This window comes from Engraulis encrasicolus, chromosome 10, assembly GCF_034702125.1.
Source record: "Engraulis encrasicolus isolate BLACKSEA-1 chromosome 10, IST_EnEncr_1.0, whole genome shotgun sequence".
NCBI lineage: Eukaryota > Metazoa > Chordata > Actinopteri > Clupeiformes > Engraulidae > Engraulis > Engraulis encrasicolus.
In genome coordinates, this window is record NC_085866.1 from 18,016,268 (window position 1) to 18,043,924 (window position 27,657).

General features: G+C 40.8%; 3 protein-coding genes across 5 annotated transcripts; 1 reads left to right on the top strand and 2 right to left on the bottom strand.

Moving 5' to 3' along the window:
- The first annotated feature begins 17 nt into the window (after positions 1–17).
- On the top strand, positions 18–1,022 carry tsen15 (TSEN15 tRNA splicing endonuclease subunit). Its single transcript, XM_063208265.1, has one exon. It carries the CDS (start codon positions 141–143, stop codon positions 603–605), a length of 465 nt encoding a protein of 154 aa, XP_063064335.1. The 5' UTR covers positions 18–140; the 3' UTR covers positions 606–1,022.
- A 2,837-nt stretch (positions 1,023–3,859) lies between these two features.
- On the bottom strand, positions 3,860–15,821 carry LOC134456743 (dnaJ homolog subfamily C member 5-like). Of its 2 annotated transcripts, XM_063208267.1 has the most exons (6): positions 15,677–15,821; positions 10,735–10,780; positions 10,137–10,272; positions 8,693–8,906; positions 7,595–7,766; positions 3,860–7,208 (listed from the first exon to the last, which is right to left on the bottom strand). In XM_063208267.1, the coding sequence occupies exons 3-6, from the start codon at positions 10,244–10,246 to the stop codon at positions 7,099–7,101; spliced, it is 606 nt and encodes a 201-aa protein (XP_063064337.1). In that variant the 5' UTR covers positions 10,247–10,272; positions 10,735–10,780; positions 15,677–15,821; the 3' UTR covers positions 3,860–7,098. The 2 variants fall into 2 exon arrangements, with proteins under 2 accessions (XP_063064337.1, XP_063064336.1); XM_063208266.1 differs by lacking the exon at positions 10,735–10,780.
- Positions 15,822–16,441: 620 nt separating this feature from the next.
- LOC134456756 (voltage-gated purine nucleotide uniporter SLC17A9-like) lies at positions 16,442–27,563 on the bottom strand. Of its 2 annotated transcripts, none has more exons than XM_063208282.1 (13): positions 27,340–27,563; positions 26,161–26,358; positions 25,883–26,022; positions 24,562–24,661; positions 24,221–24,345; positions 23,944–24,040; positions 22,780–22,876; positions 18,437–18,524; positions 18,307–18,341; positions 17,688–17,803; positions 17,214–17,269; positions 17,065–17,094; positions 16,442–16,875 (listed from the first exon to the last, which is right to left on the bottom strand). In XM_063208282.1, exons 1-13 carry the CDS (start codon positions 27,375–27,377, stop codon positions 16,679–16,681), a joined length of 1,317 nt encoding a protein of 438 aa, XP_063064352.1. In that variant the 5' UTR covers positions 27,378–27,563; the 3' UTR covers positions 16,442–16,678. The 2 variants fall into 2 exon arrangements, with proteins under 2 accessions (XP_063064352.1, XP_063064351.1); XM_063208281.1 differs by having other exon boundaries at positions 23,944–24,043.
- Positions 27,564–27,657: the final 94 nt, after the last annotated feature.

Sequence of the window (27,657 nt, forward strand, 5' to 3'; positions counted from 1 at the left end):
TATTGATTTATCGGCCCAACTTAATGACGTAACGGGACAGTTCTGCGACGAAATGCACATGATGCATTGAGCCTGGCACTGAATAGTATTACTATAACTATCAAACAAGTGACTATCCGTTCAATTAAAGTCGGTGCTTCATGGCGGACGAGGCAGCCAACGTGCCCACCGACTCTTCGGTGTATAAAGACGTTCCCAACTGGATTTTGCAGCACCCGAAGTTTCTAGAGCTCACTCGACTGGATGTTGGTGACAGGGCTCAAGTGCATGCTGCATTTCTTGTCTACATGGATCTCATAGAAGTGCGCCAGTGGACGTGTGTGTCAAGCTTCACGGTTCCAGAGCTAGACGCTGTCCTTCTACAAGGCTGTGAGAAACAAAAAGAAACACAATATGTGCTTGCACTGCCCGCTCACAGAAAAGTTTGTCACAGAGATGTGCGGAGTGTGCTGAGGAAATGTGGTCACATGCTGTTGTGTGCAGTAGCATCGGACTCCACTCTTGTGTACCAGAGACTGACCAGTGGCCTGGTGACTCCAGACCCTCCAGTTGACATCAAGGATCAGGGTCGTCGACAGCACCGCAAGCGGAGGAAACAAACTTAGTGGGATCACTGACTTGGTTCAGTAAGGTGTTGGAGTCTTGGGAACTGTTGGGGTGGCTGTAATTAACAATCTTCCATGTATAACCAAGGCATGGGTTGGTTTGAAAAGAGGCCTTCAGAAATAACAAGAACACCACGAGGCATTACAAATGTTCAAGACCAAATAAACACAAAGGTTGAGATGTCTATTCCTCTTGGTTGTTGCCTGTTTGTCAGTAGGATACAATATTGCAGTACTCGATTGATCGATGGGATTAACTTCTGAGAATTATTGGCCATAGATCATCATTGGCCAGTGACACAAATCACAAAGCTGCAGATAGCCAAACATACAAAACAGGTGTTTGTCTTCATAATGACCATGTTGTCAAATGTTTGCTCATTTTCAACCTTTCAATAAAATCATGATGGATTTCCATGCACTTGGTATTCATTTTGCTGTCAGCTTGAGTTGAAATCAATGTCATAAGTACTTATTTAAAGGAGCACCTCTGCCAATATCAATATGCTTTTGCACTGCTCATGCCTTGACTTGTCAGTAGGCTACCCTACCCGGTGATGCTGCATTTTTCAATGTGTATCTCATTCTGTGCAGTAGTTCTAGCCTATCCAAAATAAACAAACCACTCATAGTAGCATGCAGGATTCATTTAGGCCTATGTACATCGTTTCAGTAGGCTACACTCTAAACCAGGGATGGGGGACATTTTTCATTCAAAGGGCCACTTCAAATTCCTCCAAGGGCTGTACTATGAACACAAATTAGGATTTCCCCCTGCGCTTCAGGCCTATATTGAAGACAGCCACATTTACAACAGACCCTACCATTTCTAGGTCCCCTTAAACATAACTTGATTGTATTGCAAATGTAATTTCCAAGAATCCATTACAAAACATGTCATATTTCATGTGAAGCTGCATAACATTAAAATTATATCAGGGTCCTGATAAGATGGCCTCAAGGGCCGTAAACAGCCCTGGAGAATATAGCTTCCCCACCCCTCTGACAGTTGTCAGCTTGTTAAACCTGATGTTACTACTGCATGCCCCTTCACCTTCGTTTCCCTCCGGGATTCACAAAGTTCCTCTACTTAACTAGCACACAAAGCAAACTTGGGTGAAGCCCAATACAAATTTCCCCGAGGGGACAATAAAGTACACTACTCTACTACTCTACTTACTCGACATGCAACGGTTTTCATAGCACGTCATCCTGATTCATCTTATTCCCTCTGGTATTTAAAATCCATAAACAAAAAACCTGGCCTGGGCGACCTGGATTCAGAAGCTACAATCCAGTGCCACATATTCCAAGTGGTTGAGTTTTACCTGTTCAATTCATCCAGCTGATTGACTAATGCTAACAGCAGGTAATTTGGAATATGTGGCACTGTATTCTTGTAACTTCTGTATAAAAGTTGCCCAACGCCCATCAATGCATGCATGGCCACCTCTTCTGAAGACTTCTTATGTAAAACTAACACACCTTTGTTCTGGGAGTGTATTTCATTTTAAAACACAAAATGAAATACCGGTGATAAATGTTTGTTCCATGAATTTCTTGTAATCCATGATTTTTTTGTATAACTTCCATACGATTTCATGTTGGTCACTACCAACAGTTTATACCCCAGTAATAGCAACTGTCATTCTTGCACATGGAATTTAAGTAGTTAAGCTGTTCTAACACAATCCCACACCAACCATGTTTGTCACGCACACGGCCTCCTGGGAAGCTCAATTGGTCCCACAGAAATATTATCATTTCAGATTTTAAAGATCGTTTCTGGCTTGTCAGTCAGGAATAATTTGCAAGTATTTATAATGTGATATGATTAATGAAGGCATTCACAAACATAACAACATTGCATCCCTTGTCAATAATTACATCTCTTTCTTTGTCTTGAAACCCTCTTGGTTCAGTGAAGCACCAAGTCCCAATTCACTTTTGTTGTCATTTGCAATGACTAAACCTGACAAAAGTGACAGATTTGGCAATATGACGTCCCAGAAAGAAGCGCTTTGGGTCCCTATGAGATTCGGTTCTTTATGCATACCAGTACTATAAAGCTCAACAACCTTTCCTTAGACACATCATCCTGATCTTGTGCTGATAATATCTGAACCAATTTCTGTCCAGTCCCGGTAAGTGCAAAAAGCTTTTGAACTTCTCATATATTACATTAACAACTAATCTCTGTGAAACAGCAGTGTTTCCTGCCTTGTGTGTGTGTGTGTGTGTGTGTGTGTGTGTGTGTGTGTGTGTGTGTGTGTGTGTGTGTGTGTGTGTGTGTGTGTGTGTGTGAGGAGGCATCTACTAACAGAAACTCCAAGCCACATCTCAGTGTTACCTGGTGAATTAAATGAAAATGAAAGTCATATAATGTTTATGTCATCAGCATAATGCGTATGACACATGCATGACTATGACTTCGTTATGGCACTGTTATGTCATGCATATGTATGACGCCGGCGTTACCCTTAAACTTGACTATGCCTGATCTTATCGTGTGTTCCTCTACTTCTGTTATATTGATAATGCAAGTCCCTTTGGTTTGTAGTGTTTTTCAAGCTCCACTTTTACTATGGTTCCTTCTAGCTGGTGTGGGGGGAGACATGAGAAGACCAATTGCCCATGTGCTTTTGTCTGCAATGCTTCTCAGTGTTTATTTACCATGGAGCTACTGCCACCCTGTGGACATCTTTAGTCACCGCATTCTGTCTCCCACGTCATCATGTTCCGATAGCCATCAGACCTGTGATCTGCTGGCAAAATCTGAAGGCTCTTTCCCCAGACTCTCTGAGGATGACATGGACCTGACAGAGCAACTCCCACTACTGCAAAGTGACACAGGTCCGGATGAGGAGGATCCAGGAATCCAGAATTTATTCACTGTGTCGGAGCCTGAAAGGGAACATGCAAGTTCTCGACCAAGGAGAATCAGCCCAGCTGGTAAACCAACCTCCCTGGATTTGACGTTCCACCTCCTTAGGGAGCTTATGGAAACATCTAGATCAGAGAAAATGTCGCAGAAGACACGGATGAACAAAAAACTACTGCAGGCACTTGGTAAATAAATAAAAACATTGTAGAATCTTAAAAGTGACGAGGAAAAATACATGTGGATGATCATACTATTGGTTAGTTCAAAACAATGTTAATGTTAGTTAGAAATTACTGCAATATATTTTTGTTCAAATACTAAAGGTAAAAAAAATAAAACTACAAGCCAGTATTTTTAAATGTTCAGAAACATTTATTTTACAACAGCAAATCAGATAAATGTTTTTTTTCTCTTTCAGACATACAATTACCATGCTACAACATAAAGGTCTGTTATTATACCTCATATTTCAGTGTATGTACATAAGACCTTAACCAAGAGACCATGGGTAGCATAGCTTCGCCACATCCAAATTACATACAATTTGAAGCTAGGACAGTTTCTCAGACAAAACAAAATAATTAAAAAACGCATCAACTTACCATATCACTATTATCACACTGAGCACTGTATCTGTTTTTCAGAAGAATCTCTGTCCTGATTTTTTTTTCTCCAGTACAATACACTTCTCTTTTACACATTGCATTTGACTAACAAGTTGCATTTTTCCCAACATATCGATAAAGAAGCTTAGTGGCTAACAGGTGGTTCAGGGGTTCAGGGGAGGTTACTGTGTGTGTATGTGTGTGTGTGAGTGGTGGAAGGTACAGCGGACTGAAATGACCACCCAGACTCAAAATGGGGAAGGGGAGCATGGCTGAAGTGGAATGAATCATGTTAAAAATGACCAAGAATTGGCAACAACCACCAGTGGCAAAAAAGTGCTCACAAACTCATAAAACGTTCAAACTCACATCATTAGCATGTCACAAACAACACAATATGTATGGCTGAATATGGCTGGTGTCTGTGGTCATTTACAACATTGTCCAACAGTGGACATATTTAAAAATAAAAGTAAACAAAACTTTTTATATATATTCTGAAATAAGCAGAATCCTGCTCATAGTGGCGGTAATAGATATTATTTTGTTAAGAAGGTGGCTAAGTGGTACTGGGGGCTGTCCCATGGTATGTAGGAATTCCACTTTACAAACATGAAAACTACACCTACAATACACCCAATAAACTCTCATGATTATTTTATCTGGTTTCAGAAGGGAAAACAGGCAAACGAGTTGAACTTAATGTGGTATGAAACTAAACATTTGTCACTGTATGAAGATATCAGAAAGGCGATCCTTGGCTGCAGACATTGAAAAATCACCAAACTGTCACAAAGACGTAAACTCAATCAACGGAACACAAAATGATGTGATACGACTGTTCTTGCATGCCATGTCACAACTCCTCATTGTCATTGTACAGTTTGGATTTATGATTCAGACATATGAAACCATAAACGTGCGTTGGGACAGGAGCATTGTCATTACTGTGCATACAAATGTATGACAAAACCTAATCTTACTGTTAATGTTGCACTCCCAAGTTTTTAATATGATCTTCCTGTTTGGTTAATCTTCTAATAATCACCAGGCATATCTCCAACAGATGGAAAGCACAATAGCCAATAAATATCACATCTAAAGAATCAGTACGCCGAGAGTGTACAGGCAGGAAAATGTCGGATCAAAGTAAGCTCACAACCCTTACATAATTTTGCAACCCCTTTTGCCTGTGCCCAACTGGAAAAGTTAGTTCCATGAAACAGCGTCAGTAAGTGAGCAGAAACTGTGGATATATTTGAAGCATCTATAAAGCCTGGTAGTAATCGAAATGAGATGCACAAAACACCAAGATGCCACAAGAAAACATAACCCTGGCATGTGCCGGGACTTGCACACTATTGTAAGTTTCCATTTAGTGGTTGTTGAGACTTCCACCAATCAGAGAGGTGTGTCACTCACAAGGACAGTAAAACCAACCACAGTCACATGAAATAGAAATTCACATATATAAATATGAATGGATAAAAAAATATCAAACAACAGAAAATGAGCAAAATATACATATATACTATACAGACACATCCTGCATATGTGTATATTGTATATCTATACATGTAACATTTTGTTAATAATTATTTCCATATGCATATTTTTCCACCCCTCAGGTGGGGTAGGAACAACACACGTACTGCTTCTCGAAGAGTGACGACAGCTAACAGGAGCAGTGGGCAGATTCAGGTTCAGGTCCGACAAGTGAGACGACTCAGAGACCCAAAAACGTCACGCACACGCAACGAATGCAATAATTACGGAGTCGCTTAGATGTGACTAATACAAAAAGCATGCCCAACTAACTTGACAAACCACATACCTGCTATCTGTACGACTTCCCTAATTCATCTGGTTGAACTAGCCCCTTCACAGGTAACACCCTCCGGATCTCACTGTCAATAAATGTCAGCATGATCTGTTTGTTGGCGAGAGCTTTGTAACGTTCCTTCACCCATCAAAATGGCCCTTTTTTGTACCCCATGTACAACAGCACCCTAAAGTCTCTCTGGTGTTGTAAATATTAAAGTGAATAAAGACATGGCAAAAGAAAAAGGAAAGTTAAAGGCTCCATTAAATCATTTGGAACAGCTGAGAAGTCAAGTCCAGTTAAATCTGCAGGCAAGCTTATTATGATTTGTGTGTAAGACAGTATAGGATACTTGTAGGAACTTGTGGTGAAGGACAAGCAGTGTTTTGGCATGAAATGGTATACTGCAAGTTGCATGTATGAGTGTGTGTGGTCTGGCTACCAGGTGTAGGTTTTTTGGCAAAACCCTGGGAAGCACATGAAAAGACAGCATGCAACTTTGGGAATGAAAAACAACAATCAAACCGAAAAAAAACCCCACAAAAATAAAAGAAACTATCAGTTTTACCTCTCTGATCTAGAACCAAGACGCTCACTTGCTCACAACTACGTCCAGTCCAGTCGTTCCAGGGCACATACCCTATTGTGCTCCCAAGACACAACATCAGCTTAACACAACATGATCATATGCAGTGAATGGCCACAACATACCCTCTTCATAAACATCTACCACTACAAAAACAGACGTGAGAAAAAAAACCTCTAGCTAATGAACAAACACATGCCACGGCACATCAGGACTGGAGAGGCATTGGAGGTTGGGCTGGAAAGGCAGCAAAAAGATAGGAGAGCAAACAACATATCTTTCATCTTTTTGCAACACTGACACGGGCCTACTCCCCTCTGTGGAAACGTACGTAGACAAGGCAGAATGGAGGTTGGCTTGGGTTGGGTAGATAGGGAGTTGGGGAAAGTGGGGGGATGGAGGGGGTGGTGAATGTATTTAAAAGTTCAGCTTGTGCACCGTTGTCATTGGCACGTTGGATCTTTTGGACTAATTGTTCCTCGAGCTCGTCATCTCTTGTTTGGAGCCGGGAGGAGGAGCAGGAAGGAGGAGGAGGAGGAGGAGGAGGAGGAGGAGGGGGCTGGGGGCCATGAGCGGAGGCTGGAGATGCAGACACGTTAATTGAAGCCGGTGTCGGTATGGTAGGTGGCGTGGTGGCCGTCTGACGTCAGCTGGGTCGTCTCGGTGGCAGAGGGCTGCAGCACTATGGGATCACCACCTCCAGCCTCTGTTACAGCACAGAGCACACACAACCATTTACACTACATTAGAGCACTTCCAAATTCATACTTGTAGACAACAATCTGTTGTTGTGTTTCTTTGCTTGTCGTACAGTAAAATTTGATCACAAAAAGTGTGTTGTCAATCATGTATAGCATTGTCAGCATTGTTGTGTATCCTATATTTAGAAAGTTTTCAGCATGTCGACTCACGTGTATTATTCACCTCTTTTTGTTGTTTTGCTTGTCATTTGTAAAAACTGTCTTTGTTGAGGTCTGTGTGGAGGATTTGTTGCATGAAAGAATTATATGATCACAGAACAAGTGTGATGTATGAGAGCCTCGGTGTGTCTCATACTGTCAGTGTTCTTTCGAGAGCATATTTTGGTCTTACCTCTCTCATCTGACTGCATCTGAGCTTCCAGGTCCTCAGGGGAGACGTAGAACTCTGCGTCGTGGCCCTCGGGAGGCCTGGGTTTACACTTGCCACAGCAGCAGTTACAGCAGCAACACAGGCAGCAGCAGAAGTAGCAGCCCGTGGCCACTCCGCAGAGCACAAACAAAGCCTACGGAGGGAAAGACACATAAACCAGGAGCAAGAAAAGTAAGTAAGTGTCATTTATAAAGCATATTTAATAAAAACAGTGAAAGCTAGCCAAAGTGCCGTACAGTGTCAAACTAAAAAGTTAAACAATCGAAAATTGTTATAAAAATAAGACATGGTCAAGCAGAAAAAAAAACATAAAATACCAAATTCCAATAGACAAGGACGGAGAACCTGTATAGTGGCAAAATGCAGGCAAAGCAAGACACATATTGGCACAGGAGGACATGGACATAGTGCAACCTGATGACATGGCACAGCAAAGATGACTAGTTAAAGGAATATAACCGAAAAAAAAATGTCTGCAAATCATTTTTGTTCCTCCCATCCTTTCCATCGGCCATCGACCTCATCCCCCAGTGTCACCCTCCATGAATTGGAGTGGATTCCCCTGTCAAGCAGTGCATGGTGTTTTTTAGGGGCTTTTCCCCTATACCAGTATAGCCTGTGAAGTCCCCATACTGCTTTACACAATCATTCCGATCTGAAAGCCAGCATGGAATCTGTCCTAAGAGAGAAAGACTGAGCTAGGGAACTAATCAGAGAGCGAGGAGGGATGGAATGACGATGAAGTGTACTGCTCGACAAATGTAAGCTAGCTTGCAGTTTGTTTGAATACACCAATGGCTAAGAGTACATTTCTCACTAATGATATGGTCTGATCTGAAACAGGCAAATACCAATTTACATCCTGATGCAAATGAGAGAATAACCTCTGAATTCAGCAAGACAGTTTCAGCAAGACAGTTTCAATATTGATGACATACATGTAGTGTCCCAAATCCCAGAGGAAAACACAGAAGGAACTAGAATGATCTGCAGACAGCAGTTGCTTGTGTCAATTCATCACACATAGAATTCTGGCACCTCTCTACTTGTCCTACTTACCTTGGCCCACCAACTGGACAAGACAAAATAGGTGTTGACATTCTCCTCCCCAAACTGCTCTGCCACATACAGGCCAAGAGAACCATATTTGTCATAGATGTTGCGCTTGGTGGCATCAGTCAGGATGGCATGGGCACTGTTGATCTCCTTAAACTTATCGGACGCCTCTGGGTTGTCCGGGTTCTTGTCCGGGTGGTACTTCAACGCCAACTTTCTGCAAGAGGGTCATCAAGTAAGGGAATATTTTTCCTGGTCTTTAACACTTTAAAACAGATTCAAGATTTATTTTATAACATCTCATTATAGGTGTACGTGAGAGTAAAATTCCATGTGTTTTGTCTCCTCAAAAGACAAATAAATGAAAGGTGTGTGTGTGTGTGTGTGTGTGTGTGTGTGTGTGTGTGTGTGTGTGTGTGTGTGTGTGTGTGTGTGTGTGTGTGTGTGTGTGTGAGAGAGAGAGAGAGAGAGAGAGAGAGAGAGAGAGAGTGTGTAAAGGTATCGAAAAAGAAAAAAAGAGGAAAAAGTGTGTAACACCTTAAAATTAAGCTTAAAACGAAGTATTTTCAAAATAGAGCCCCACTACACATTTTGGGACCACATTCCAAAGTAGGTATTATGCAAATGGAATTTGTCCCTGATTTCCCAACACAATGTATATAAATGACGGTCATCAGCCATTAGAGTACAATTCAAATGTTTTTGAATGAAATTTCCAATTATAAATGTACTTTTTAAGAAAAAAATAAAATAGCAGTTTCACCTGTTTGCTGCTTTGTAGTGCTATTTTAGCATTATGCTCTCTTAATATGCATTACTTGTCCCTTGTCATAACATGCTAACAGTCACTGTGTCTGAAACCGATTATTAGATTCGACCGACTCTTAGACAAAAAAACAAGAAACAGATCTATTCTGAAACTTGCTAATGTAGGATATTCTCAAAATATCTGGTGTTTACAGCTATGGAATGAGAGGAATGTTTCCTTGCATGTAGCATAGCTGTGTGGGCTCAGAAAAATAGCATTCCGTTGAGATTGCTGAGATAGTAGCTGTACATAGATCCACTAACCTATGCTTAGTGCTCACAAACCAAAAGTGTAGTATGTCAATTAACCCATTGATGCCTGATGTTGCATTGCGCAACATTGGCCCTCGCGCCTGGAGCTTCATTACGCAACATTCAGGCACATGAAATTTGAGCCAACTTTACTAAAAATGTCTGTTTGTTTGAGATGAATGAACACATTCTAATGAAAGATGAGGGTCTTAGCGTTTAAATGCAACTTAGTGCATATTTTTATGTGCTTCAGAAGCTGAGATATTTAGGTTTTTATAGGCTGAGGGCAGCTTTTCTTTAAAAGGGCTCAAGCATTCAGCACCCTTTTTTGCAGGTGCCTTAGGCGTCAATGGGTTAAAGGTGCAATATCTTCAGGAGACCATCTGACCTGTAGGACTTTTTGATGTCATCGGGTGTAGCCAGCTTGTCGACACCCAGCACGTGGTAAAGTGTTTCTCCGGATGTGGAGAGGGAACGCTGCCGCTGCTGTTCTGCCATGATGAGACTCTCAACTTCTCAACAATCTGGAGCAGAAAAAATAATTATTATTATTCAAAAAAAATCTTCTTCCTTTTACTGTGTTGTGGTGTTTTTTTATATGTGATATGGATCCCCCTGTGTCTGAAATAAATAACTGAATTGTATAGAGTAGAGAAGAGTAGAGTGGAGTAAAGAAGAGTAGAGTGGCATCTGACCATGGCTGCCCAAAATCCTTGAGAATGTGAGCTCCAAAGCACTTCAACCCATTAAGACCTAACAGGTCTAAAAATGTCAAATATTTGTGTACCCTGTTAAAGGTAAATCTACATAGATGCTGCAGCTAGTCTTTAAGGTTGTGTTGCAGTGTTTCCCGGTCTTAATCGATTAAGGTGAGCACCCTCTCCATATTTAAGAGAATGACAGGGTTAGCTTTGTCTGTGCGGATAACACTATTGATCTCATTGGTCTTTTTTGTGCGTTGAGGGTGATTCATTGGCATCACACACCATTCGTCAGCCGACTTTGTTGTCTCTTCAGGTCGTGACGTAATCCCTAATGGGGAAAACCAGAGTGGTGTCATCGGTGCACTTGACGATGGTGTGAGGGAGTGCAGTTGTACGTTTACAGTAGTAGAGTAGATTAGAGTTACTTCATTGATCCCAAGGGCAAATTACGGATGATGTGTACAGGGATGATGAATAGATGATGTACAGGGCTCAGCACACAACCCTGTGGAGGCCAGGCCTCGATGTGCTTCAGCACAAAATCCTCAAAGCATTTCTTGACCACAGGTGTTAAAGGGGTATGCCACTATTTTGGGGCTTAATACAGTTAAAATCGTTGGCTGGGGTTTATTAAGGTGGTAAAGTGTCTTATTTTTCATGTAAGCCCTTGTCTTGCTTTAAGACAAGTTAAAAGAGGGAATATGTCGCTAAGCTAGTGAAATTCAATGGATCCGTGTAGCATTGTAGCAAGCTAGACGGATCCATTGACTTTCACTAGCTTAGCGACATGCTCCCTCTTTTAACTTGTCTTAAAGCAAGACAACGGCTTACATGAAAAATAAGACACTTTACCACCTTTATAAACCCCAGCCAATGATTTTAACTGTATTAAGCCCCAAAATAGTGGCATACCCCTTTAACGCTGTGGGTCCACAGGTGGTGGAGAACTTGGGGACAGGTGCTATTGTGGCTGATTGGAGGCATGAACCTGCTGTTTTGGAGGGTGATCGCATTTAACTCCTTTGCGCAGAGCATGTTATAACCTTACTGTCACCAAAATTGTAATTAACAAGTCTTGATCTCTTACGTAGCCTCTTTCTGCAGATGGGCCCGTCAACGGGCCTATTCACTCTTTAATGAAAACACTCACATCATCTTGCGTAACCGATTAAGATTAAGACTTTACCAGTCATTACCATTTTGGTGACAATGAGGTAAAAACAGAGGCTCTGCACTAAGGGGTTAAGGCTCTCTGTAATGTCATAGCAATGTTGTTATAATGTAGTCGTGTCTTTTTAGCAATGAGTGACCAGGCCTGCTCGTAGGCCCATCTGCACAAATAACCATTAGGGTGAGGCTGTGGGCATGGGTGGGTCCGTATTATATCCATCACCCCTCACATATCTGAAAGGGATGAGGCCAGTTAGGTCTATAAGAACACGCTATACGGTTCTTTACAATATTCCATTCCCTGTCCTTGATCTGTGCTTATAAAAGTTTCCCCGCTGTCAGACTAGCCACAACAACTTTTGGGGGACTGTTCCCCATTCAACATTCTGATTGCAATTGCAAATGAGAAAATTACATTTGAATTGCGCTTTTGCGAGGTATGGAAATAAATTTCTGTCGTCAAGCACAAGGGAGGATGGGAGTTGGGATATTCTGCTCTGCACAATCAACTGCGCAGTTACGGCATGAACCCAAAGGAAGAACACACAGTATTCTGTGGCAGTGAAGGTTTCAATAGCCAAGCACATTTTTTGCATTTTTTGAAAAGATTGTTTGACCGTGGCGGCCAACATCAAGATTTCAATTGAAATTCAACTAATTGTGCGGCCCTAGTTCTGGATGGCCAGTGGTATCATTCTGTGCTTCTTGACAGATACATGGTCGGCTGGACATGGTGCGGGTGGAGTAGAACATCTACAGGCAGGCTGGTGTTCCACGAGGCCTTCTGGCAGGTCAGCGTGGAATGTGCTGAACAAGAACAGATCTTGGCCAAGCTCAGGTCTGGATATTGTACGTCTATATCCTCAACCAATCAATAGCCATCCAAACAATGGACTGCTAGAAAACTGAAGTCTGTTAGGTGACTATGCTATCATCTAAGGAGAAGACACAGGCTGAGAAGTCTCCACGCGCCATTCACTTCTTAATTTCTTCTTGATGCCTGGACAGAATCAATCAATCAAAATGTATTTATATAGCACAATATCACAACTAAACAGTTGACTCAAAAGTGCTTTCAAACACACACCCACATTCCCAGATACACACACACACACACACACACACACACACACACACACACACACACACACACACACACACACACACACACACACACACACACACACACACACACACACCGTAGTCTAATAATAATAATACTCCTACATTAAAATTGAAATTTGTAACCCATACAAACAACAAGGAACATTGTTAGTGTATGGGCATGCACTCAATATACAGTAGCTTAACTGAGCACACTGACTATGTAGCAACAGTATACTGTATGTGATTCTGCTCTGCTTAGACTCTCCTATGAGAGCCCTCCCGACAGCACACAATAATCACCGTAGTAAAGCTCCTTTCTGACTAAGATCATGGCAAAGTGAGAATAGATGCCATACAAGTAGCTAAGTAGGCTTATCTCTCAAATTATTTACAATATACGGTATAGCAGAAACAGATAACATCCATTTCGGGAGGGTTACAAAAAGGTGATTCAGTAGCCAACCAGGTTAACCCATTATGTCTTGGAGCGACATATACACTGCATACAGGCTCTTGAGATTTGAGGGTTTTTATTTTTGTGAATGTGGGTATGTTAGAGCTGAATGAACACATTCTAATGTAAAATGAGGGTCCTAGCTTTTAAATGCAACTTATTTCATGTTTGTATGTGCTTCGGTGGCTGACATATTTATGATTTAATAGGCAGAGGGCACCCCTATCCCAAAAACAGCTTAGGACAAAATGGGTTAAGTGAATCTGCAGGTATGGTAAATCAACTAATAGCCTGGGCTGCTCTTTTTGTTTTGTAAATCATGCCTGAAGGCTATCTGTAAGCAGGTTCAGGCTATGGCTCTCTGTATATTAACTTGGCTAGGGTTATCACTTAATCATGCTATTGGACTACCTCTCTGCTGTGGAAAGCTTTTGAAATGTAGATCCGCATTGCCACTTAATAACTATTTTTATGCATGCCACTTGTCTTTTTTTAAAGATTGTGAGTGCACAATCAAAAGAAATGGCTCGAAATGGAAACAAAAGACATGGCTTGCCTTAGAAGAAACAAACACCTATTTTCTACAATAGAAAAGCTTCCAAGCCCCCACAAATTTTTAATACCAAAAAAAGAATAAACAAAATCAGAAACTGCTTAATGTAAATTGGAGAGACATCTACACTCGATGACAGAATGCAGACAGTGAAATAAGTCCCTGCTTGAGGAAGATAGAAGAAAATACACCCCCCATTTCAGCTAATCTGCAAATGGGAGCAGCAGATCAATACAACAACTTGAAAGTTCGTAAAGAATTAAAATGTCAGTCAGTTCAGGAGGAACTGCAACACCAGCACATACTGGGCATCATCGCAGAGCACTAGCACACATATTAACATTTGACAAACCCCAAATTAAACCATAACTAATAAAGTAGTTTTCATCTTCAATGTCAGAAACTGCTCCTCAAAGCTGACTGTATGTCAGTATGGAGGGTGGCAAAGCGCCTTCAAGTGTGCCACCTCCGTTTCAAGTCAATAAACCACTTCAATGATTTTATACATTACAACATTCTAATAAGGGTGAAAACAACTAGTGAGCATTTTCCTCACAAACTGGTATGTATAGGCTATGTTTAGTCTGCAAAAAAGACCTGCATCTCAAAATGATCTGACAATGTAAGAAAAACAGTATGCACAAACAACTAATTTTAAATTGTTAAACACAAGATGGCCCAGGGCCATAAGAACATGAAAGCCGAATGAACGAATAGGCAACTGATGATTATCCCTACTACAGTTTACTCACCAAAAGGTCCCCTATCCCATCAGTGACTCACCTTCCCTATTTTCTTGTATGCCCCTGAAATTATTTTAAACCCAGGTAGACTAAGAATAGGCCTACTCGGGTAGCCTAGGCTACTCTTAACTGATTTCCTTAAAAATGGTTGCCATGTTGTTATTATTGATTACAGATAGGCCTAAATGCATGATTTCAGATTCGACTGAAGGTCTGCAATTTAGTTCATCGTAAACAGTAGTTCTAAGGCCGTTTGACCGGGAACTGTCCATTCAGCACCACAATCGCGCCGCGTTGGAGCTGCTCAGCGACCGTGACTTCTTGCCATTGCCTTCCTCTGTGGCCTACGGATGTTTCAATGATGTTAATGCAACACGTTACACTGAAAAATGCACATATGGGTAGGAAACAGATAAAAAAAACCCAACGTATCTGTAAAGACAACCAGCCACATAAAGTGTCTGACGTCATTTAAGGGGCAAGCTTAGGCGATGGATGTGGAAGAGTCATTATTGACATGTCAAATAGATTTAATAATGCGACTTTTAGCTCTGTGCGTTCGCTCTGCGTTGTATTGGATAATCGAGGGTTTCATCCAACAAACCGACACCGCAAAACATACTCTCAGCATGCAGATAAAGAATCGTGGTACCCGTCACACATTGGCCTCCTGCATCCACACAGCATCCAACACTCGAATCCGACGAGACTGCGATGATCACCGAATACGCGCATATGCTACTGGCACGACAAAATGACGAAGATTTGAGGTGTAGGGAAAACGCACGCATGAAGATGAACACATTTTTATCAAAATGTATAATTGTTTTGTGGTATCAATGAATATTAACGTAAATGGTTAAAACGCCAGGATGTATTGCCATCTGACGTGTTTCTAGGCATGAAAATGCTCTGCTAGCGTTGATTTCAGCTGACTAAATTAATGCTGTGTGAGCATGACAAATGTACGTTATGTTCATTTTGACAATATCGTTGGAAGGAGCTAGATTTGCAGCAGTTGATCTTTAATCAGCTACTGCATCACCGATGAGAAGCTACCAAGCCAAAAACCATCCATATTGGTTAGCTTGCTAGTGTTAGCTTGATGGAGAGGGAAGGTCTGGGTTAGTATTCAATCTCAGGGGGCGAAAAATAGGAAACAACCCCAACTCCACCTTGAGAATGCGTGTCTCTTACCGTTTTGTCGGGGTGAGATCAGATTCCGTTGCAGTGATATTTCTGTGCCTTGCTGGCTTAATAATACGGTGTGAGGAGCTAAGGATGCATCCCAGTACTCGCAGTCTCGCACACGTCCAAGGCAAGCAGCAGCTGCGGCAGCAAAGACCCCTCCTTCCCTTTATTCGTGCGTGCGCGTGCACTACACTAGGGGGTCTCCTTGTGCGCGCAACCTGTGGTAGTTGAGCTGGTGTTCCTCATAATCATACCTTCAATGTTGCCATTCCACCATGATAGACAGTTCTACCCATCGCCTCTCCTCACTGGCCTACATTTACATAACAGAAATTACCTCATGCAGTTGTACACGAGACTTCATTAAGATGAGGGAGGGTGCCTGGTTATAGTCTATCTCTTCAGCAATTAGAGATTAGCCCTTTTATATTGGGTGTGGTGCAATCTATCTTATACAGCAAAATTTCTGACATATTCTGTAGGCCTATGCATGTTCTGTTCACCAGACACTCATACAGCATTCTCATTATTCTGTGTGTTTTTTAACACGGCCAAATGGCCTGTCAGTGAGAAAGGAACATTAATGGAGGTGGGGCCCATGATTGTGGACAGATCTTCCAAATGTCTGTTAATGCTCTTAGTCTTGGACCCAAAGGCAAAAAATATGGCTTCTCCAATTAAAATTAAATTTTCTGTGCTGTCTGCAGTGTCTCAAGGTAGGCTATAGGCCTATTACAAATCAAAAGTGCAAAACCATCATGTTAAGGTCAACATTTCATTTACTGTACAAACAATAAATATGCATTTTAGTAAAACACAAAGAACAAAAAATGAACATTGTCTCATCAAACATTGTAGCATCAAACATACAGTGTCCGTGGTGTATGTTACCGCTTGTGTCAGCAAAAATGACGGATCACCTAGGCAAAATACCCAGTCCATGAAAGGCACAAGTGCCATGGTAACTAACAGTGATTAACAGGGGCTATTTGGCAGTGTGTAAAAGCCTCAAGACAAATCCTTAATCGTGGGACCAATGTCGCTGATATCTGACTCCTTCTGGTCCAAGTCAAAACGCTGGGCATCTCCAAACACCAGAAACACTAACAGGCCCACCGCGTTCACAAAAATCAGAAAACAAAACACGCTGTCCCAGGAGTCAGTCACATCCGCAAGGTATCCAGAGAAGTACACAACCAGTAGGCCTACAACACAGACCATTGAAATTACATGAATGACCCACTGTGAGACTCAAAAACGGGTTAAGATCGGTATTAGCGTTTATACAGCATTGAAGCCAACTGATGTGCACCTCCAATGAACAACATGGATGGGTAATAATAGCTAACATGATTTATCTACTCATCATGTATTTGTTTTTGTTTATGTTTTACCTGAGATAGCACTGCAAGTGTTCATCATTCCTGTACAAAAAAAATAGCAGAAACATAATAAACATTTCTGGAAACAATTTGTGAAACTGAATACGCAAAGGCACCCTGATAAATACAAGCACAACTGTGTAACGTAAAGATGGACTAACCATACAAAGCTCCTGCACAGGAGGGAGCCAGGTCATGGACGTTCACCATTACTCCACTGTGGAAAACACACACGCACACACGCACACGCACACACACACACACACACACACACACACACACACACACACACACACACACACACACACACACACACACACACACACAGAGAGAGAGAGTTAAAGCCAATGTTTGTGCTGCTTCAGTGAAACAAATCATGACAGCCATGTAGAGTTTCCCTGAACTAATATGGGGGCAGAAGTGGTTAGAAGAAGACACCAGACTTAGCTGCTTGTTGATACTATAATACAATACCATCTTCAGTATACCATGTAATTCTTTTTTTTTTTTTTAATATCTTAACACAAATTTATGGATCCTTTTCAAGTGTTCAACACAACACACCAAAAAAATACAGTAATCAGAATGGCCTTATAGTAGAAAGTCACACTTCCTGTACAAGAATGTTCTCTTGCCTGTTGTTGAAGGTGCCCAGGCCAACAACGGCAGACACGAGGGCAACAGCTGAGCCAAATGAGGGGTTACCACACAGCAGCAGCAGAAATATACTGCTGATCCCCATGGAACAAAACTGCAAATATGAATTACACATTACACCAACGTGTCACATAAGTTCAGGCACCATACAGGTTTTTGGTGTTTTTTTGTGGTAAAATGATGATTTCTGGATTGATTTGAAGTGCATGATGCATGCTTGTATATGTTTATAATCAGACATGCAACGATTTGGTCAGCTTGTAGTGAATTTGCGAATCCCAGCATGAAAGGGAGAAGCGAATTTGCCAATCTGAGGACAGCAGGGGAAGATTCGGCCTTGTGAAGCTAGTCAGTATGCAAAGTTAGATCCTGGCAAAGCTCTGCATATGTATACTTTGGTAGGCACACATGTTGGTAAGATTACTTACTACACTCCTTTGGTATGTATACGTAGCTTATTTTTTTAAATACATTCAAATGGCACCAAATCCCACATGGTGACTATAATAGTATCATATCAAAAAGGTTTACTTGCCTTTTAAAGCTCTAATTATTGATGTTAATGAAGATATTATATTTATATTTGATATTACATACCTGCATAAATTTCCTGACAGCCTTGATGCTATAACCTATACAACATAAATGTTTGCAAAGACATCTTGAATTAAAATTACTTGTTCACCATGGCGATATTGAGAAGTCATATAGGAATGTTTTAATTTACCAGTTTTTATGAGGTAGCTAGACAAACTGCCTCCAAGCAGTGATGACACCATAGCGACGAACCATGGCACCATGTTAAAAACCCAACCCTACAATCAAAATGGAGATGAACTTTTATGAGATTCAGGCAAATACTTTACTACTACAGTACTTGTACCACAAATTGACATTTGTGCATATCAGTGAAATTGTTTTAAGAGAAGGTGAATGTGATGACGAGTAGGTTGATGATGAGAAGGCTAAGTAACCAATCAGTGAGCACAGTCCTTGACTGTCAGCAGGTCCCAACCAATCAGAAGTTGCAGAAGCAGCTGGGGGTGTGGTACACAAGAAACCCTGGCGTACTGACACACTAGCCTGGTCCTGACCATCCCATAATACTACCATTTCATTTCGTATTATGTAGTGGAGGCAATCCTTGGCCGGAAGTACGTGGATGGTCTCGCGAGGCTAAGGCCAATCTCCCCATTTTGTATTTTTTTCAGAAATCAGACTTTTCTCCGATCATACCTTGTTTTTTGTCAACACCGTCAGACACAATTAAAAGTAGCTAAAATTGTATTGATTTGGTTGCATATGTATCTGGAGTATTTATGTGTATTTTTTGGTTCACACATATGCCTTTAAATGTTGAAAATTCACTTTTGTTCTATTTTAGTACTGTTTCATGTGTTCTAATTTTAAAATATGTACCATCATATGATGCTTACTTAACGCCTAAATAGAACAAACAATTTTTTGTAATTTCACAAATATTCGTCTAGGCTTAAATTGGCTATTACTTTGATAATTCAACAACTCCTAAGGAAAATGTTGTAAGCACATTCATTTAAAATGTCCAAAACTCCTTCTTACGGTGGTGACTTAAGAACTGACGGTGGTGACAGTAATCTGAGAGTGGTGAAAGTGGCCTAATTAGTACCTGCATTTAGCAAAATAACTAGCCCTCTCAAGTCAATGGCATCTTGCATAAACACTTTATTTTTGTGTGTGCACAGTATGTTTGTGCATGTGTTTTTTCTTCATTAGTTAGATTCTCTAGGAAGTAGGCCACTTCTTGAAAATGTGGCAAAAACAGGTTTTAAGTTGTTCAAGTACAAAATTTAGAGGTGTATATCATAGGTGTAGGTCTTGGCAGTGAATGCCAAGCTCCCCATGTTTAACATTTTTCATAAAATGGGCTCTTTCTTGTTTTGTCAACAGCGGCAGACAGAATTAGAAGTAAAAACATATGTTTACTGTATTAAAGTGAATTACTTTAACAATTCAACATAACTGTAGATACTTACTGTATGCATATTCTTAAAACATGTCAAAAACACGTAAAACATGTATTTTTTGGTGAACTCCATCAGATGTCACCACCGTCAGGTTTTCTGACAAAAAAACCTCCAAATGCACCTCAGTGGTGGCTAGAGTATCATGTTGGATCACAATTATTACTAACATGCCTAGTAATATTTCATTAACCAGCACAATTTAGTAGAATATGGAACAAGATGATGAGCGGAACAAAATCTGACGGTGGTGACATCTGACGGTGTGAGACAAAAAAGCACTCTTTTACATATTATGCATTGTTTGTTCACATTAGCCATTTCATTTTCGCTCTGTTTCTTGGGTGCTTCATACCTTTTCTGAGAAAGTATATATTAATTAACATTAATGTAATATAATACCATTAAAACCCCCAACGGTGTTGACAGTTTATACAAGATACAAGATACAAGATACAAGATATTTTATTGTCATGTGTATATATATGAAACATATATATACAATGAAAAGCTTCCCTGCTCTGGTAGTCCCAAAAAAGGTAAAAAAAAGAATGTTAAAAAGGCAAAAAAAGTAGGAAAAAAATATATATTGAAAAAGTTGAAAGCTGCAAAAAATAAATAAAAAATTGGCAGGTTGGAGAAAGGGGAGATGTAATGAGTGAATTCCTTCCTATGTCTGTGTTTTTGAATTCAACAGTCTGATACACTGAGGGAAGAAGCTGTCCCTGAGTCGGCTGGTGTGAGCACGTAAGCACCTGTATCTCCGGGCAGATGGTAGAAGGGTGAAGTGTGTGTAGCTGGGGTGGTGCGGATCAGCTATAATTCGTTTGGCCCTCCTCAGACACCGCTGATTGTAGAGATCCTGGATGTTGGGTAGATCTGCTTTGATTGTCCGTTGAGCAGATTTGATGACTCGCTGGAGGTCTCTCCTGTCTTGGGCAGTGGTGTTACCATACCAGGCTGTGAAATTACCAGTTAGTATGCTTTCTATTGTACAGCGATAGAAGTTGGCCAGTATCCTACTCTCCATTCCATATCTGTGCAGCCGTCTCAGAAAAAACAGTCGCTGTCTAGCCGTCTTAGTGATGCAATTGATGTGATGAGACCAGCTGAGATCCTCCTTGATGTTGACTCCTAGGAATTTATAGCTCTTAACCCTCTCCACTGCAGTATCAGCGATGTAAATTGGCTGGTGTGGCTGGTGTTGTGTCCTCCGGAAATCCACGATCAACTCCTTTGTTTTGCTGACATTCAGGAGTAGATTGTTATCCACACACCAGGTTGACAATGCCGCCACCTCAGCCCTGTAGGCTGACTCATCTCCATTTGTGATGCAGCCAATTACCGTAGTGTCGTCAGCAAACTTAATGATGGTATTGGAATTGTGAATGGCTCTGCAGTCATGTGTGAAAAGGGAATAGAGTAGGGGGCTGAGCACACATCCCTGGGGCGCGCCGGTGCTGAGGCAGAGTGTGGAGGAGGTGAACTTGCCCAGTCGCACTGCTTGAGGCCTATCTGTGAGAAAGTTTAGAATCCAGCTGCAGAGTGAAGGATTAAGATTTAGAGATTGCAACTTTAACACTAGTTTGGATGGAATAATTGTGTTGAAGGCAGAGCTGTAGTCGATGAAGAGCAACCTCACATAGGTGTTACTGTGATCAAGATGGGTAAGAGCGGTGTTTAGTGCAAGGGCAATGGCGTCATCAGTTGATCTGTTTGACCTATAGGCGAACTGAAGTGGGTCAAGTGCAGCAGGAATAGATGATGTGATATGCATCTTGATAAGCCTCTCAAAGCACTTCATGGCAACAGGTGTAAGAGCTACTGGTCGGTAATCATTCAGACAACTCACTGTAGATTTTTTAGGGACTGGGATGATGGTAGTCCTCTTGAAGCATGCAGGGACAACAGACTGCTGTAGTGAGAGGTTAAAAATATCTGTAAAGACATCAGCTAATTCAGATGCGCAGGCTTTAAGCACACGACCTGGGATGTTGTCAGGTCCAGGAGCCTTGTGAACATTCACTTTCTTGAACGATGTATAAACGTCTGTCACAGATAGTTGGATGGGGCAGCAGTCACTCTCTAGCAGAACTTCAGGCTTTATGTTGGATTCAAACCGGGCATAGAAGGAGTTCAGCTCCTCAGCAAGATTGGCAGAGCCTTGGCCTGAACAGGTGTTTCTGTCTTTGTTGTCAGTGATTATCCTTAATCCCTTCCACATATTCCTGCTATCTGAGTCCCTGTAGTAATTTTCTATTTTTTCTCTGTACTGCCTCTTTATGGTTGGGACAGTACCAGTGTCCAAACAAATTAACAAATTGAGGACAAAATAGTAAACTTACAGGAGCTTCAGTGATGGTGAAGTATGCAGTAGAGCTAAAGATTTGTAAAGGGGTCCTCAGTAATGAAAATGACCTTGTGCATACCTGATTTTATTGTCTTTTAGAAAAAATCTGACGGTGGTGACCAATATGCTGGACACATTTTGAGCAATCAGAAAATAATAGTAAATATTGTTTTACATGCACTATGTGCACATCTGTAGAACCACTTTAATATGGTCTTCCACATCAGATATTGTTCAATTCTGTTAGTGATTTTTGTATTTTAAGTCAATTGAAATTATGAGGCCAGTCCTTGGGACAGGCGTTTTTACAGGGTGTGGACAGGTTTATAGACATGAAAAGTAATAAAATTACACTTAAATATTTCAAACAACTGTGTATTTGTGTAACAGACCCCTTGGCCATTACCTGGATTCATTTTGTTCGTGAAAATTTTGTTGATTTTTGACAGAATTAGCATTTTACTGCTGGGACATGTTTTTGCCAAACTTTCAAGAATCAGTGATTTGTCAAAAGGGGACACATTTTACCACATTTTACTGGTATTGTTAAATTGCATTTGATTTTATGTTTGCAATTCGAGTGTAATGTGCGGTAACATCAGCATAGTAAGAGCAATATTCCATTACGTATCTATATTCCATAACTATTAAACGACTCACTTATGTCAAGACTGGAGTCTTTAAAGTACGAGTATGTAAAGAGCAGAGAGAGCTGACCTTAGCATGAGGGTAGACTTCCTTGAAGAAGGTTGGCAGCCATGAGAGGAGGGTGTAATGGCCAGCACGGAAACACAAGTGTGTAAAAAACATGGAACTGGGGTATGGAAAACATGCACAAATGCAAATGTTTTAGACAAGATAGGAAACAATGTTGTACACTATAAATTCTTCAGAAACATAGTGTTAAATTGCTTATTTTCATGAATAAAAAACACTTAATGAAAAACAGTGAAATCTGAATCAAATGAATATGTGGTTTCACCACCATTTGCGTTCAGAACAGCAACTTCTCTGAAGTACGTATATTTGGGGCCTATCACACATACACTTCTCTGATGGTATGGCTAAGTTTAATTCTACTTCTAGTTCATGGGGCCTTAACTTGCAAAAGTTTCGAATGGGAGTGAATTGAGTGAGTCAAGCTAAATCCTGATTCCGTTTGATATGTGCTCTGGATTTCACATATGATAGCAGTGAATTTTAACTGGCGTCCAAATACCACTCATTTTTGTTAGGCAATAAAAAGTAATTTAGTTTTTGTGCGAGACGAGGTTGATAGATCACAACATTCCTGTATTGTCTCTGTCCATAGCATGTTCATTAAATATTCATGTAATTCTGGAATGTGTTTTTACCCTGATGGCTTGTGAAAAGAAGCTGTTTCTCAGCTGTATGGGGCACCACATGTGGTAGCATTTGCCAGATGGTAGGAGGGAAAGCAGTTTTTGTTTTCATGAGCTTTTCAGATTGTATCCGACAAATGTCATATGAAGGGCAGTCATGGGTAAGCGGTTAGGGCGTCAGACTTGTATCCCAAAGGTTGCTGGTTCGACACGCGGTCCACCATGTCGGTGGGGACAGTAATTAACCAGTGCTCTCCCCCATCCTCCTCCATGACTGAGGTACCCTGAGCATGGTACCGCCACTGCTCCCTTTCGGGCGCCATTGGGGGCTGCCTTTTGCACGGGTGAGGCATCAATGTAGTTTCGTTGTGCACTGTGTGTAATGAACACATGTGTGCTGGGCAGTGCTGTGTCACAATAACAATGGAAGTTGGAGTTTCCCAGTTAATAATAAAAATAATGTGACATGTTCCCGTCCAGTATGGCCAGTATACTTAAAGAAAAGAATAACACATAAAATGGCTCTCATTTTACTTACAGAACTGCTGGTTTCATGCAGAGATTTCGCCAAAATACTGCTGATTGGTGTTGGTCGGATAGAGACCCATTATGTGATGCCTTTTTTGCAACTGTGTCTGCTATGGGGAAATAGAGAAATAATGGACAGGCATTAAATTAGAATAAAACAATGGAAATATATTGTCTGCAAGGGAAGGATACACTTCAAACATCATTGTATCCTCCAAGGTGCAAAGTTACACAACAGTAGCCTCACTAGCATAAGTGAGGGGGTGTAGCAGCTTGAGGAACTTTACCTGTGAAGAGGTACTTCCACATACTGAAAGTGCACAGGGCAGACAGGACTCCCACTATTAGAAAGACAGACTCCCAGCTGTAGACTTCAAGAATCACAGAGCCTAATCCACCCACAAAGAGCACCCTGTCCAACAAAGAAGCAAGACATTTCAGACAAATAGTCAGAGCATTATTTGTGTCTTACCACATTTCACAACCACAGTCATAACAAAACTTACTAAACACAGTAAAGCAAACACAGTAACAATCAGTGTGTGTGTGTGTGTGTGTGTGTGTGTGTGTGTGTGTGTGTGTGTGTGTTTACTTTTAAAAAAACAGATTTGGTAGTTCTGCATCTTACCCCAAGTGGGATCCACAGCCGATCACACTCATCACAAAGCCCCTTTCTCCTTCTTCTACCCTCCGAGCACACACACTGGTCAGACAGGGGTAGTGAATACCTGAGCAAAAAAGAAACTACTTAAACTTACATTACAAACTTAGTTGTTGTTATAAAAGCACACAAAAGACTGCTTGAATCAAGAGGAATGACGACCTCTGTAGTGCTCCCATCTGAAGGAACTCAACAGTAGAATTTGTTCATAGTAGAAATAGTAGGCTATCAAAGGTGAATTCTGGCCAATTTCAGCATGCAGTTGTATTACTCATGCTACCCTTATCAGTACCAGACCTTCAGACCTTTCCAAGTTCCTGGTCATTCTATTGGGGGTATGGTTTGTTTACATTTTTTGGTAACACTTTATAATGAAAAAAAGTGAAAGTGAAAGTGAAAGCCCATTGGGAAACTCCAACTCCCATTGTCATTGTGACACAGCACTCCACAGCACACAAGTGAACACTGCACACTGCACACAACGAAATTGCATTTATGCCTCACCCGTGCAAGGGGGCAGCCCTCAGTGGCGCCCCATGGGGAGCAGTGCGGTGGGACGGTACCATGCTCAGGGTACCTCAGTCATGGAGGAGGATGGGGGAGAGCACTGGTTGATTACTCCCCCCACCAACCTGGCGGGTCGAAAGTCGAACCGGCAACCTCTGGGATGCAAGTCTGACGCCCTAACCGCTCACCCATGACTGCCCGTCATAATGTTCCTTAGTAAAGACTCAGTAAATAATTAACTAATGATGAATAAAACATTAACAAATGTTTTTATTATTAACTAAATTGTATTAATGCTTTATAAAGTATCTACATATGATATATGCAAGATTTTACACACCTTATAACAGAGTACTTTATTCATTTATAAGCAACTTGTAAATGTTTGATAAATATAAAATATTAACATAGCATTTCCTAGTCATTTACAAGCATTTGTTTACATTTCCTAGTCATTTACAAACGTTTGTTAATGTTTTGTTCATCAATAGTTAATTATTTATTAAGTCTTTATAATGCTTTTTTGCATCCATTATTCTAAAGTGTTACCCATTTTTTTTGTTTCAACATACTCCAATATCATCCCAAAAGTGCAACATCGACCGACACCTTGCAACACACCAATACCTTTTGGGAGGTTGCTTAGTTACAGTTACTTGAATTGGTTGATTATCGGAAACCTAATTAATTATTTAATTGATACATTTCATTCTAAGATTAACTCATATGTTTTCATTCTTTAGTTCATACGTTTGTTAGACAAACTGACACTGTAATTTACCTTGAAAAAGTCCCATGAAAAATCTGGCAGCGGTCATGGTGATGAGGGGACTGATCCTCAGATGTGCTGAAACTGGAGTGATGGCCGTCACTAAAGTCCAAGCTGTGGAGGACAACAGCAGAACCTTCTCTCCCCCAATCCTGCCAAAGCATGAATTTCCCATTAGTTTCATTGCAGCAGAACTCGCCTCACTTTATTCCTGCCAAAGCATGGCTCTGCTGTCAGGCGGAAGGGATGTACTTGAGAGTTTAATACTTTTTTTCATACTATACATTCACCTGTCGCTGGCATAGCCTCCAAGGACTTGAGTGAGGCAGTAGCCATAGAAGAATCCACTCATCACCACCCCTGAGTCTCTCTTGCTCCAACTAAACTGTGTGGACATGGTGACGGCACACACTGGCATGACCGTTCTGGCACTGTATAGAAGGCAGGTGATGAACAGAAGCATCATGATCCAAATCCGAGCCACTTGCCTGCAGAAAAAACATTTTAAAAAGTTATGTTACAACTGTTCCAACAAAATCATTTCACATTAGTCTCGACATCATCACTATTGATACTGGGAAAACACAAAGTAAAGGTGTTATAAGGTTTACAGCAAAGTCATGAAAAACATTTTTTTTTAAAAGTTACATTACAACTGTTCCAACAAAATCATTTCACATTTGTCTCGACATCATCACTATTGATACTGGGAAAAGACAAAGCAAAGGTGTTATAAGGTTTACAGCAAAGTCATGAAAAACATTTTTTTTTAAAAGTTACGTTACAACTGTTCCAACAAAATCATTTCACATTAGTCTCGACATCATCACTATTGATACTGGGAAAAGACAAAGCAAAGGTGTTATAAGGTTTACAGCAAAGTCATGTACTGTAAGGTTACTTTCACATGCATTCTTGCACATGCTTTCTCATTCATATTATTGTGTAGTAATCCTATATCATAGTGATCAAATAGGTTGACATCAGCTGTCCTCATGTTCAATGATAATGTAATCAAGGTGTCTAGCAGCATACATGAATACATAGAGGACAGCTGATGTCAATGATATGGTTCATAAAAATTCTCAGAAATGCGGATTTTGTGATATGATTGTATTTAATGGTTATGGTTTTAAGGTTACTCACAGCAAGCCTTCTGACACAATGTACCTCATAAACAAAAAATATCTTTAAAAATGGGCCATAGATAACGAGAGATAGTAAAGTAAGCAAGTAAAATGCTGAAAGACCAGTTGTTCCTGCCATCAGTAGGCTAGTCTCTGACAACAGGGAATTCCTCTTAGAGAGCACACAGGATAATTACCATGTGCTTAAGTTCAGTTGAATTATTTTTTATCCACCATCAAAAATAGCCATGAAGTGACTCATAAAAGTTCAATAACATACACTTGGATTACCTCAAATGAAGCAGACTACAGAATGGGTTACAGCAAGTATTTCCTTCTTACCTGGGCCATTTCTCAGTTTTGGATGGGTCAGTATTCATCACTCCAACATCTACGCTCTAGTATAATTTCACTCTTCCCTTCATCTTCTCGACACAGCGCAGTTGTGCATTCATAATTCCTACCATCAGATTGGCTTTAAATGGTTTTAAACACTTCAGATCAGACACAGTAACTAGCACTGTAAGGACGGTGAAACTATGCAAACAGGACTGTGGATGCTATGACGCAACCTCATCTTCCTGAATAGGCGTCTATGAAGTCCTTGTCAAGCAGGCTAACAACACCCGGCAGTGGGCATGATTCATGCAAATTAACCTG

Bases quoted from the DNA above. Each gene is read 5' to 3' on its own strand.
- LOC134456756 (XM_063208281.1), bottom strand. From the start codon at position 27,377: ATGAATACTGACCCATCCAAAACTGAGAAATGGCCCAG. The intron at 26,023-26,160 runs GTGAATGTATAG...ATGCTTTGGCAG, and splicing joins GGAGGCTATGCCAGCGACAG to GATTGGGGGAGAGAAGGTTC. The intron at 24,346-24,561 runs GTAAGATGCAGA...TTTGTTGGACAG, and splicing joins GGCTGTGGATCCCACTTGGG to GGTGCTCTTTGTGGGTGGAT.
- tsen15 (XM_063208265.1), top strand. From the start codon at position 141: ATGGCGGACGAGGCAGCCAACGTGCCCACCGACTCTTCGGTGTATAAA.
- LOC134456743 (XM_063208266.1), bottom strand. From the start codon at position 10,246: ATGGCAGAACAGCAGCGGCAGCGTTCCCTCTCCACATCCGGAGAAACA. The intron at 8,907-10,136 runs GTCAGATGGTCT...ACCCTCTTGCAG, and splicing joins GACATCAAAAAGTCCTACAG to AAAGTTGGCGTTGAAGTACC. The intron at 7,767-8,692 runs GTAAGTAGGACA...TTCCCTCCGTAG, and splicing joins TGTCCAGTTGGTGGGCCAAG to GCTTTGTTTGTGCTCTGCGG.